We start from the raw sequence: 13,067 nt of genomic DNA, 5'->3' as shown, positions 1-13,067 counted from the left end.
TTTTCAAAAGAAGGCCAGGAAACAGTGGTGGGAGATCCCTCCATTTATCCTTGTCCCCTTCTCTGCCCCCCCAGTTATCTAAGACCCACGGCTGGCAAGAGGCCCACAGCCCTGAAATCCCGTTCTTCTTCCTGGCCTGTCTGCTCCCAGGGAGGATTTGGGACATGTGGCCAATTCTGTGAGTTCCATCTAGAGCCTGACTGTGTTGGGGGAGGGGGAGGGCAGGAGGGTCAGTGGGAGCTTTACCCAGCTCTCCCCAGCTGGAGGGGCCCTTTGTGGCTGTCACAAGGAGCACATTCATGAGTTTTCGGTTTCCTTCCTCATGCTTAATAGCTTCATTCTTCTTCTTGGAAAAAAAAAATAGCGTGTGCCTCTAAGGGAAAGAAGGTCAAAGATGACAGACAAGAAAGCTAAGCTCTATTCTCCATGGGAAGGATTTAAAATGAGCTTCTTACAAATTTGAGAAGCTCTCGCTTCTAAATTCTCCCCTCCCCCATCTGCCTCCTCCCCCCTTCCCATCATCATTCCTCCCTGAACTCTCCCAGTGACTCTAGGTGAGGGTTAACAAGAAGAACAGAGAGGATCCTCTTTGGGGCACCACTGAATAATTAATTAGGCTGAGCTCAGGGCCTTTGGGAGCCGAGGCCCTGGGGGAGAGCAGATGCCCAGAAGTTGGAGGACCTGGCTTCCAATTCCACCTCCACTTCACCTCTGGCTTGGGCTTCTTCTGCTGAGAAATGGGAGAGTTGGATGACATTTCCTGAGATATTTTCCTGGAAAAGTCTGGATCTCCAGAACTAATCCTTGGCAGAGGCCTTGATTTAACACCTGGGCTCCTTTAAAAGGCATCTCTTTTGGAGCTTGGGAGCAGGGAAGTACAAAAGAAAATCATCCCCCCCCACAAATGGCCAGGGCCCCTGAGAGGAAGTGGATCAGACTGGCCAGGACAGGGAGGTAGGTCAAAGAAAGGCCTTTCCTTAATCACCTATAGCTGGAAAAAAGGGAAGAGGGATAAATCTCACATTGGGGAAAGAATGGCGGCTTCCAGGGTCCTCATGTTTTGTTCACTCTGTCTACCCAGCTCTAATACACTATGTTCCAAGATTTCTTCCAGGACTATAGGATCTTTGTCCTGGAGAAAACCCCTAAGGTTTAGCTCAGCCCCTTCCTTTTACAGATGAGGAAACTGAGGCCCATGGAAAGCAAGTGCCCTACCTGAGGTCACATGGCTAGTAAGCATCAGAGACAGCCCTTGAACCCAGGTCCCCTGGCTCCAGAGCCTCTGCTCTCTCCTAGAGCCCTGCTGACTAAATGACCACTGCTCCCAACTCCTTTGGAAACTACTTACTCAAATCCTTAATGACTTCCTTAGTGTTCACTCCAGCTGAATTTAACTTTAAAGATATGCGTATGGGGGGGAGGGGGAGACAAATGACTTGACCAGAGTCACACAGCTAGTAAGTGTTAGAGACTGGATTTGAGCTCCCAACCCCAGGGCTGATACTCTCTCCTCTGTAGCACCACTTACTGGCCCCTAATGATATTGGGCTGTTTTTAAGCTAAGAATCCTTGCCTTGTGATCCTGGGATAGAGGTTCAGACTGTACCAATAAAGTAATTAGGTCTAACAGCTTATTTCTGCTATTTCTAGGTCCTTTTCAGAGAAATAGCAATAAAAACCAATGAGTACCAATAAAATACCAATGAATTTCAATAAAAACAAAACCAAAAAAAAAAAAAAAAAACCCTCATGATCTTTCCTCCTAAATTCACTCCTCTTCATTACCCTATTTTTACCAGGAAAGCCTGGAGTCAGCCTTTAAAGTTCAATTCAGTTGGACTGGTCATTAAGGGATCTCCTCCCTCCAAGCTTTGCATAGAATTGGAATAGTCTCCTCCACGTCTGGCATGTGGAAGCCTTTATCTCCTTTCTAACCTCAGCTAGAATTCTCTCTCCTCCAGAGGCTTTTCCTGCTCTCCCACCTCTCAGTGGTACCCCCACCACAGAATTAATTTGTTTTTATTTTGCATTTAATTGTGTGTTTATGTGTTGTTCCCTACTTCCCTGTCCAGAAGAATATAAACTCATTTGGGGAAAGGAGACAGTTTTAAAGCCTTTTTCTAAGTGTGTCTAGTCCTATGCACAGTGCTTGGATACAGATGGTGCTTATTAAATGCTTGTCTCTTTCTAGGAGAGGAAAGAAGAGTGCTGAGTTCTTGAAAAAGATCACTGAATTTGAATTACTTAAACTTGACTCTAATCTGGTAACTGTGATCCTGAGCAAATCACTTTCTTTCTCTCAGCCTCAGTTTCCTCATCTGTAACATGACAGGACTGGAGTGAACTAGATAATTTCTAATATTTCTAATACCTAATAAGAATTCTTTATGAGGATGAGTCAACAAAAACATGATAAGGAACAAAAACACTTCTGTCTCCATCCTGAGCTTCCCTCGTGCACTTCCATGGTCCCAGCCCCTAGAAGCTGAGTAAAAAAGGAGGCAATCCTCCTCTAAGGAAATGGAGACATAAATAATGAGAAACCAGAGAGAGACAAGAGTCTGAGCCACCTAGTCTGAGGAGACAGAGCGAAAGATGCTTTCCAAGTGCACAAGTAAGAGCTTAAAAGCTGGAAAAAAGGTTGGGCAAAAGAGAACAGAGAGGATCTGGGAAAGGCCCCTGGGCCTAGATACAAATTAATGGACTAGAAATTTACTCATGTCCCATCTAGCTGCAAACCCAAAGACCTTGTGAATGTAGTAGGCCCCAAGGGTTCGAGTGTCTGAACCAGAACATGCCTCCAGTGTTTTCTGGACCTTGAAACAAGCCCAGCTGGAGAATGCTCCCAAATTGCTCTAGGAACTCAAGAGGCTGACTCCAATTTAATAATCAATATTCAGATGATCAAAGCCATATATAGAATTCCAGAAGGGGCCTTACCTCACTTCATTTTATAGAAAGGGAAACTGAGGCCCAATAAGATTCTAGGAGGTCGAAAGTCACATGAGCAGTAAATAGAAATCAAGACTTGAATGCAGATTTACTATCTCCAAATACAATCCCATTCCATTACATCCTCCTGACCCCCTTTACTTTTCTTCCTCCATCCTGACCTTTGGTACCTCCTTGGATAAGAGATGGAAGACAAAGGTTAGGGATGAAGCTGAGGAAGTTGGAGCTGACAGTCATATTCGAAACACCAAATTCTATCCATCCTTTGATCCAAGATCCATCTTTTCCGAGAAGCCTTCTCTGCTTCCCCAGGGAAGCCCATGTTAGTCTATCCTTCGCCAAACCCCTTATAGCAACAATGATAACCAACAACTGATATTTCTAGAATTCTTTAGAATTTACAAATTGTTTTGGTCCTGTCGGGCTCCTTGCTTACTGCCGACAGAGACAAAGGCAAGATTGCCAGTGGACTGAGCGCGAGTTTTGGTTAGGAATGCCTCTGTTGGAGTCGCACCTCTGACATGTCCTGGCAGTGTGACCATCGGCAAGATGCTTCACCTCAGCGCTCAGCCTACACAACTCTCTAGGGCAAAGGTGTATTAATCTGTTGTGGGTCTAGAACATCTCAGGTACTCTAGCAAGACCTAAGACCCTTCTCAGGATAATGTTTTAAAATGCTCCAGATGAAGGTCATAAGATTACAAAGGAAAGAAATGATACTGAAATATAATGCTGCTGAAATATCAAAATATGACTTTTTATATCTTACAATAATTTTGAATTGGAGAAATTCACAAACACTTCCCCTCAGATTAAGTAAGGCCTCTGTAAAATGATAAATTATAGGGAAGGTGCTAACCTGCCTGGGCAGAGGGAGTTCCCAAATAATGAAGCCACAGGTTGAGTTCCTAACCCATTCCCCGTTATGCACATGAGAACTCTGGTTCTCAGAGAGGCTCCTTAGGGACAGACAGCTGGTGAGAGTGTCTTCCTGGGCCTCCCCTGACTCCAAAGTCCAGCTCCACTGTGCAGGCTTTCCGCACCATGCTGTTTTGTTAGCTAGCTTTCCAGAGGGAGCAGGCTTGTATCTCCAGATGGACTAGATTTTGGAGGACAGGGATGTGCCATCTCAGTCTTGCACAAATCTGGGCACATTGTAACAGGCGCTAAGTTGCTATGGGATTGCTTGAAGTGAATATGTTAGTATCAGGGCAGTGTAGTGTTATAGATAGATCCCAGTATGTAGAGTCTCACCTCAGACAATCTGCCTCAGTTTCCTCAGTTGTAAAATGAGAATCGTGATACCTACACTACCCCCCCCCCCCATCACCATGACTAGTATTTATATAACACTGTAAGGTTTGGTAATGTTTTGCAAGATTATCTTATTTGAGCCTCACAACCATCCTTAGAAATAAACGCCATTATTAACCTCACCTTACTGGGGAGGAAACCGAGCAAACAGACTAAATGACTTGCTGAGAGTCACACAACTATATTGGAAAAAGCAGGAAAGCCTTTGAGGAGGGAATTCTTGACTCACAGGGTCGCTGTGAGGAAAATGTTTTACAAATTGCAAAGAACTCCAGAGATGAAAGTTACTTCTTCTCTTTCAGCCCCTGTGCTCTGACCCTCCCCAGGACCATAGGTGATGAGCATCTGGAGGTACAAGGGCACTGCTCTCCTACCAGGCTGACTGGTTTTCTAAGGCTGACTTTTCTCTTTCTGTGCTTCCTGTTGGAGCATCTCTTGGTGAAACCCCATCCGCGACCAGGGCCTGAGCTCAGCGGGCAGAGTCAGGGACCCATTACCTTTGGAAAGCAGGCGAGAGGCTATCAGCAGAGGCAGCTGGGGGCGATGCTGGGCGAGCTGGGCTGGCAGCAGCAGTAGCGGGCGGATGGGCAGAAGCTGGCGGCAGAGCAGAGGCGTGGCTGGTGGACACTGGAGCATGCTCGATGGGGGTACTAGTTAGGGTTGGGACCAAACAGAAGAAGTACATTGAGACAAAGTTCAAAGAGCCTGCAGGAGTGAGGCCCATTTGTAGCCAATGAATTGGGGGTCCGGGAAGGACAAAGGGCATCGGTTTTTTTAGGAGGAAAGAAATAAGTGGAGGGAGGCAAAGGAAGCTGGGGTAATCCCCAAAGGTAATGGGCTCTGGGAGGTTGGGGTGGGGATGCACCTGCTAGGCAGTGTCTTTCTTTGGACACCCTTTTTCTTGACTTGGCTACCTGGGGACAGACCTGGTTAGCTTAAGGGTGGCCAAACCACTTTGGGAACCATAGAAATATGGACCTGATCAGGGCTATCTAATCTAGTGCCTCTGAATAGCAAAAATACTCCCAACTAAGAAAAGCCTGGCTTGTTCATTAAAGTTCCCCAATCTCTTTCTCTTAATTGTTCTATGAAATATTTCTTGAAGGCTGTTTAGTAAGGAATAATTGGGGGTAGAGGTGGAGAGAACAGCGCAGGGATTCTGGACTGGTTTTGCTGCCAACCCAATGCATTGACTTGGGTAGAGCCCATCCTTGAGCATTCTCAATCCCTTGAAGACTTCCCTGCTCTCTCTTTCCTTCCTGCCCATCCCGAGGGCATAATGGTGGGGGCAGGAAGGAGGTGGAAGGGGTGAGACAGAAGCCTGGCAATATGAATGGGCAAGAGAACCCATAAGAAAGGCAGAGAGAAGTGGGAAACATCCAGAAATGATGCTACAGGAGAAAGCAATGTCATTTCTTTTTGAAAAGGCCATTGATGAGAAGAGTTCTGTGGGTGATCCCTGCTACAAAAAAAGGGATTATGGGATGCTACGGAATTGCCCCCAATGATGCCGTTATCAATCCAAAAATACATGTCCTTGCAATCCTGCATTGTCAGAGTCTTTGGCTAACTTCCACTCACCTGCATCCTCACCCAGATGCTTTCCATCTCACTCCCTTCCTATTTTACAAGGAATAAAATTAAGTTCCAGGGAGTTTCTTAGAATGAGCTAAGCAGATGCAGTGAGTAGGTGGTGGAGGCTTAAAATTCTAACTCTCTCTGGGCTCCCAGCCTCTGACAATGTTCACTTGTCCTTCTTTAAGCCTGGCCTGACCAGGACACTGCTGTGAGCTGGTGAAGGGATCAAAGGATCTGAATTTGAATTCAGCTCTGCTATCTGTAGATCAGCCAATATGCAATTACTAATTGTTTATAATGTGCTAGGTACTGCATGGATACAAGGAAACATTGTCCTGGGATCCTTCATTTAAGAACCATTCATTTTCTATGCTGTACTGAATCCAGGGCAATTATTTACTGCTTTTGTGCCTCAGTTTCCTTCTTTTCAAAATGCAGGTGATAATACTCTCCTGCCTATCTTGGGAAGCTCATGTGAGGATCACGTAAAAGAACAGAACAGACATAAATCCACAAAGTGTGACTGAGTGTTGCTCTTTGGGGGTAAAAAAGACCAGCCCCAAAGAGGTTCATTTGAAGGAGTCTCCACTCAAAGTCCCAGTCCAATCCCTAATGTTTAGTGGACTACCTGAATCATCAGGGTTCCTGAAGAGATTTGCCATCTCTATCTGCCAAAATCAAACTGCCTGGATCTTGCAAAGCAAACCCTTTGGCCAAAGGCACAGTTCCCCAGGTGACATGGGTCTGTGCTTAGGGAGCGGTGAACTCCTTTGGAGGAAAAGGGAGGGAGAAGAGGCTTGGACTGGGGGACACAGAACACAGAAAACGTTACCTTCTTCCTGCTGGCTCCTTTGAACTGTCCTTGGCACTGTGAAAGGAGGGGAGAGAATATGAAGAAACCAGGGAAAACATAGGGTTTGGTGAGGAGGAAAAAAGGAAGAGAAGAAATCAGGAAAGAAGGTAACAATCTAGCTTATTGTCTGGCTGTCCAAGGCATTAGTATTTTAGAATGAAGATCTCATTCTATGGCCAGAATACAGAAAACCGTATTCTAAGGAGACGGGAAATAGATGGACCTTCCAGGGAAATTGGAAGGCTGTTATCAGGATTATGGACAGTACTCAGCTGCCTGCTCACTTTGCACTTTCTACTTCTCCCGTTTAATTTGATTCATGGACACAACCAAGTTTAGAACTCCAAACTCATCTCTGACTATCCATCTGCCATATTCATAGAATGAACTTATGACAGGCTCAGCATTCAGCTATGAGCAGGATTCTCCCTCCAAAGAAGTTGTGAACCCTGGAAAGGAACATGCTCAGGTTGACGGGCCAGTGCGCCTGCCCCTGAAGGTGTCTGCCTACTCTCCATCCCAGTAGCCAACTGGATGGGATAGAAAAGAAACCCTTGGACAGGTATCACATTTCCCCACTACGATGAAGGTTTTGTTGTGGCTGGGGCTTTTGTTGGCAGTAATGGAGATGATTATGTAGTCAAGGGTAATGTGATGTAGTCAGTCAAGGGGAGAATAGCGAGAGACAGGATTTGTGATTTCCTCGGGATAGGGAATTCCCAGATGAGGACACTTCCTCTACCAAATCAGGCGGGCACCTTCTCTGGGACTTATGGTCTTAGCTCGGAGACCATTGACAGGTTGACTGGCCCAAGATCACACCACCAGGATATGAAACTTGACTTGAACTTGGATCTTCCTGATTTGAAACCCAGCTCTCCCATTACCTGTCAAGCTGCCTCTCTGTCAGTGGTGATGACGCAGTTATCATCACCTGATTTGATTGTGGTCTACTTGATGGTAAAATGTAGGGAGTGCTGGGGATTATAGGATCAGTAGTGATTCAATTGGGGTTGGGGGGAGGATGGAGAGGTCTTTCCCACTCAACTGTTTTAACTAGGTTTTAAAAAATGCTATGTCTAGGCTGGAAGCTTAAATGGGGACTACCAGAAAGAGAGTGAGACTGAATCTGTTTTCCCCACCTGGAAACCAAGGGCCAGCCAAAGAGAGGAGGAAGACAGAGTGTTCAACACTGTGTGTTAAAGGGAGAAGGAAGGTGGAGAAAACAACAACAACATGACATACCTAGAACTGTGATGATAGACCTAGAGCTGGGAGAGACCTCAGAGGCTGTTGAATCTAACCGCCTCATTTTACAAATGAAGAAACTGAGGTCCAGAGACATTAGATGAGACATTAAGTGACTTGCCCACCATCACACAGGAAGTAAGTTTCAGGGCTGAGATTTGAACCCAGGTCCCCTGACTCCAAATTCAGGGGCCCATTCCACTGTACCATTCCATGCACAATTAGAGGAGCATCAAAGACACAGAAATACACTTCATGAAAAATACACACAGCTAGAGGAGTCAGAAGCACCATTTGTTTTCGGGATGGCCAATGGAAGCTCAAATCAAAGCAGAAAGGCAAGCAGTGGGGAGGTAGGGGTGGGCAATAGCAGGGGGCCAATAAAAAACGGGAAGTGTGCCTGCCTAGGTATTGAGTGCCTGGAGATTTATGAAGATCAGTGATTTCGGGGAAGGGCAAGGGAAAGTTATGAGAGGAGAAGACAGAGTAAGAGTGAGAGAGAGCAAGAGTGAGAGAAAGATGCAGATAGAGTGAGGAAAGAGAGAGAAAAAGAGGGAAAGAGAGAGTCAGACAGAGAGAGAGAGACAGAGACAGAAAGATACAGAGAGACAGAAACAAAGAGATAGAAAATTACAGAGACAAAGATAGAAAAGAGGGAGAGAAATAAGGAAGAAAGGAGGGAGAGAGAGAGAGACAGAAACAGAGAAAGTGTTAGATACAGACACAGGAAAAGAGACACAGAGAGAAACAGAGGCAACAGAAAGAGAGGAGAGACAGACAGACACAAAGATGGAGACACAGAGAGAGAAAGACAGAGAGAGAGAGAGAGAGAGAGAGAGAGAGAGAGAGAGAGAGAGAGAGAGAGAGAGAGAGAGAGAGAGAGAGAGAGAGAGAGAGAGAGAGCATGTAGTATCTGGGACTGTAACATGATAAGTGATCCCTTAGAACCAGGAAGGATGAAAAGAAAAATAGGAGGGAGAGGGAGAAGAAATCTCTCCAGACAAAATAAGAAGGAAAAGAGACAGTTTGAAAAGCAGGTAAGAGCTTTCCAAATTCCAGGATAAGGAGAGATATGGGGAGAGCCAAAGGAAATTGGAAAGGAGGAGCCATAGGGAGTGTCTGAGCCCAGCCAAGAGTCAGGACCCTAAGCTTTTAGGGCCACCCTGAGACCTGACCAGAGAGGAGCTCTGCCCCTGTGTGGCCTTCCTGGCTCCGACTGCACTGAAATTAGTGTGACTTTCTGAATAGCCAACCAGGCTTTTGCCATAGGGAGGGGCATGGAGGAGTCCTGGATCCCACATCTGGCTACTGAAAGTCTGGCGTTGGGAGTGGAGTATTCCCAGTTTCTTTCTCTCTCCTTCCTTACAAACCCTCTGAGATAAAATGGACAGCAGGAGCTTTATAGTAGTTGGGCAGCTTGCTGCAAGTCCTCTTTAAGAGTAGGCTTTCCTCTCCATTGTGCTTCTCCCATTGCACCCCTCACGGGGCCCTCAGGCTGACTGACCACAAGATCTGATCAAAGTTCCCAAGCCTACCCTTCAGTCTACTTGGCCTGGCTTTAAGAAGGAACCTTGTGAGAGCAAGCCCATGGAGCAATAGCTTGGTGAAGACTGCAGGTCAAATGTCACAGCATGGATTGAGCCTTGGGTCTCAACCTTCCTGCCCCTTCAAATGTCTCAAATGTCAAATCCTCCCTGAAACTTCTTACTAAAACTCAATTCACTCCAGAACAGTCAATGTCCCAAGAGGATCTTAGGAAACTGTTCAGGTTTTAGAAACACTTACTTGGACTCAGAAGGGGTCCTTAGAGAAAACCCTCTCCCCCCCCCAAAATAAAAGACAACTCAAAGCTAGTCGGCTTTTGCATAGGATGTGGTTAGAGAGCAATGTGGTACAAACACACACACACACACACACACACACACACACACACACACACAGTCTTTGAACAACCACTGATGACACTTAAGGGAGTATTGTAAGTTCAGTTTCCTTGCCAAAGACAATATAACCTAGAGTAATGCGTAAGTCATTAATTTCTTGAAGTTAGCAAGAACCAAGTTCAAATACTCCCTCAGACTTACAACTTGTATGAGCCTGAGCTAGACGAACTTTGATTAGTCTTGTGTCCCTTTTGGTCCCAAACAGCATGGCAGCCCCTCTGGCAGAAGGTAGAAGAGAGGACCAGAGGAATTCTTTGTTTCTCGGGCCTAAGAGGGAGCCAAGGACAGGCTCCAGATTTGGAAAGGGCACTAAGATCTAATAACATTATGGTGCCCTGGGGGATACAAAGTCCTGGGCTCAAATAGAAATGTCATAGGAAGCAAAAATGTACCATGAAGACCAGATCCCTGCCCAGAAAGAAAGTGTGGACACCCTTAGTTTCCTTATGACCCTTGGGAAGCCTGTGAATGTCTTTCTTTTGCTAAACATCTGCTCCAGTTGGATGTCATTTCCTTCTGTCAAGTGTTGGCAGCTTACCCACTAGAGAAGGCTCCCTTTGCTTGCCAACAAGGAGCACAGAATCATGGGATTGTAGATTGGAAAAGACCTTGGAAGACATGAAGTTCAGCTTCTCAATAAATGAGGAAAGCAGGGCTAAGAGAGCCTCGAGAGCCATCCAATAAGAGCCTAAATACTTTGACTCCAAAGCCTGTGTCTTTCCCATGGTAGTGTGTGAGTGAATCTCAGAATATCGGAGCTGGAAATAACCTTAGAGGTTACCTACATATAAATGTTTGGGAAACTGAGGTCCAGCAAAGGGAAGGGACTTGCCTGAGCTACTGGAAGAACTGGGACTAGAAGCCAAGTTTCTTGGCTTCTGGTTTGGAATCTTTCCCTTAAGTCACCCATTCATTCTGGGAGCCTCCAGGGCACAATGGAAGGCCAATAACTTCTGGGCCTCTTTGTATTTTAAAGGCCTCAACAGCTGGGGATCTGGCCTGGTGGAGGGGAGTCAGGGGTCAAGTAAAAATGCTACAGTACCCAACCCAGCACCCAAGGGAGCCAGGTTCCTTCACCTCCTTTCCCTACACCCTCAACACAGCATTTGTGTGCACATTGTTCCACACAGCATCACAGATCCACAGAAAGTAGTCAGAAGGGAGCTCGGGGGCATAAGTCCAGGTTCATGCTCTACAAGGTTTTTCTTTCTTTCTTTCTCTGTCTCTTTCTGAATCCATCTCTCCTCTCTTTCCTACTTTCTCTCTCTTTTCTCTTTTTCTCTTTCCTTCTCTCTGTCTCTGTCTCTCTCAAATATATACAAACACACACACACACACACACACACACACACACACACACACACACACACACACTCTGTTTCTCCTCTCTGTCTGAATAATTTCCTGCTTTCTCTCTTTTTCTCTCTCTCCTTTCTCTCTTTCTCTTTCTCCTCTCTGTCTCTCTCTGTCCCTGTCTGTCTGTCTGTCTGTCTCTCTCAGACACACACACACACACACACACACACACACACACACACACTCCTTTCTCTCTCTTTCTCCTCTGTCTGAATCCATCTCTCCTTTCTCTTTCTCCTCTCTCTTTCCTTTTCTGTCTTTCTCTGTCTCTCTGTTTCTCTCTCTCTCTAACTCTCTCTCTCTCTCTCTCTCTCTCTCTCTCTCTCTCTCTCTCTCTCTCTCTCTCTCTCGTACACACATACTTTTTCTATCTCTATTTCTCCTCTCTGTTTGAATCCATCTCTCCTACTTTCTCTCTTTCTCTCCATCTCTCTCCTCTCTCTTTCCTTTTCTCTCTGTTTCTCTCTGTCTCTGTCTCTGTCTCTGTCTGTCTCTGTCTGTCTCTGTCTCTGTCTCTGTCTCTCTCTCTCTCTCTCTCTCTCTCTCTCTCTCTCTCTCTCTCTCTCTCTCTCTCTTTTTCACATACACACACACACCCACATCCCAATCATGTATTCGTGCAGATGGGCATACAAACTTGCTCCTTGCCTGAGGGTACAAAGCTCTTCTATTGTGCAGGGTTAGCTGAGCCCATCCATCCATGCAGGGCACCACCTCTCTTACCCTGAGATCTAGGCTGCCTGCCAACAAGCAACCAGCAGGAACCAGCTCTCCTTCTCCTAGCTGCCAGCCCTCCCCCCCCACCCAGGGATCTTGTCAGCCAGCCATGCCAGGCTGGGGTTACAGGGTGAGGAGAAGGGGTGAGGAGAGAAGGCTTAGTACAGTTCTGAGAGGTTAACAGGAAGCAATGGAAGGAAATAGGAATCACTCTAAGCACTGTGGGTATTCATTGCCCATGTCCATCAAAGTAAAATTGAGGAGGGGTAGCAGTTGAAAAAGCAAGCTCAGGTGGCCTAGAACCAGGGACCAAATCCCACCCCACCTTCTCCCATTAAGGATGCAACCTCAGCTCTACCAGAGGGTGGGCCCTAAAGAAGATTCAGCAGTTCTACCAAGGGCCATTTTTACTCCTAGCAACATTCTTCTAAAACGTCAACCCTTGTCCCATTCCCCTCCTGCCTGGCTCCAACCTATATCAGACTCCAGCTACAAATCGACTCTCTGAGTTCCTAAGAAAGAAAATGGGACAAAGCAGAGATTTCACCCAAATGTGTGTCCCATGGGACTTACCCACCACTGATATGCAGGCAAGGTAATCCCAAAGTTCCTTGGCAGGAAATTCAAGATCTGCTCACTAGTAGAGATGGGAACTACCTCCTTCTAGGATCTGCTCACTAGGAGAGGTGGGAACTACCTCCTTCTAAGATCTGCTCACTAGGAGAGGTGGGAACTACCTCCTTCTAGGATCTGCTCACTAGGAGAGGTGGGAACTACCTCCTTCTAAGATCTGCTCACTAGGAGAGGTGGGAACTACCTCCTTCTAAGATCTGCTCACTAGGAGAGGTGGGAACTAACTCCTTCACACTCTATGGGAGAGACAGAGAGAGAGAGATGAGCAAAATCCTCAAGGGACCACTAAGTTAGGGCTGTCCCATTTGGATAGCTCCCATGATCCAGCTAAGGGTCCACTTAGCCCTAGATTTGGCCCCTCAGAGAACCTCAATATGAAAGACCCACAAGAATATCTAGTCCAACTTTAGATCTGAGAAAGATTCACCTTGGCCAAGGAGTATCCATTCTCTTCCTGAAGACCTCCAGTGATG

At 46.2% G+C, this 13,067-nt stretch overlaps 1 protein-coding gene across 14 annotated transcripts in view; it reads right to left on the bottom strand.

Moving 5' to 3' along the window:
- Positions 1 to 13,067, bottom strand: part of LDB3 (LIM domain binding 3) — a 123,757-nt gene that overhangs the window by 25,123 nt on the left and 85,567 nt on the right. For 8 of the 14 annotated variants that reach the window (XM_074296396.1, XM_074296403.1, XM_074296404.1 and 5 more), the window contains 2 exons: positions 6,677 to 6,712; positions 4,764 to 4,916 (listed from right to left, as the gene is read on the bottom strand). The exons of 3 other annotated variants lie outside the window; for them this stretch is intronic. In XM_074296396.1, coding sequence (XP_074152497.1) covers positions 4,764 to 4,916; positions 6,677 to 6,712 — 189 coding nt within the window. The remainder of the gene's footprint in view (positions 1 to 4,763; positions 4,917 to 6,676; positions 6,713 to 13,067) is intronic. 3 more of the 14 variants (XM_074296409.1, XM_074296398.1, XM_074296405.1) reach the window with 1 other exon arrangement.

The sequence above is a fragment of the Sminthopsis crassicaudata genome, chromosome 2 (assembly GCF_048593235.1).
Source record: "Sminthopsis crassicaudata isolate SCR6 chromosome 2, ASM4859323v1, whole genome shotgun sequence".
NCBI lineage: Eukaryota > Metazoa > Chordata > Mammalia > Dasyuromorphia > Dasyuridae > Sminthopsis > Sminthopsis crassicaudata.
The sequence above is the reverse complement of the archived record's forward strand: the minus strand, read 5'-3'. Positions and strand labels throughout refer to the sequence as shown.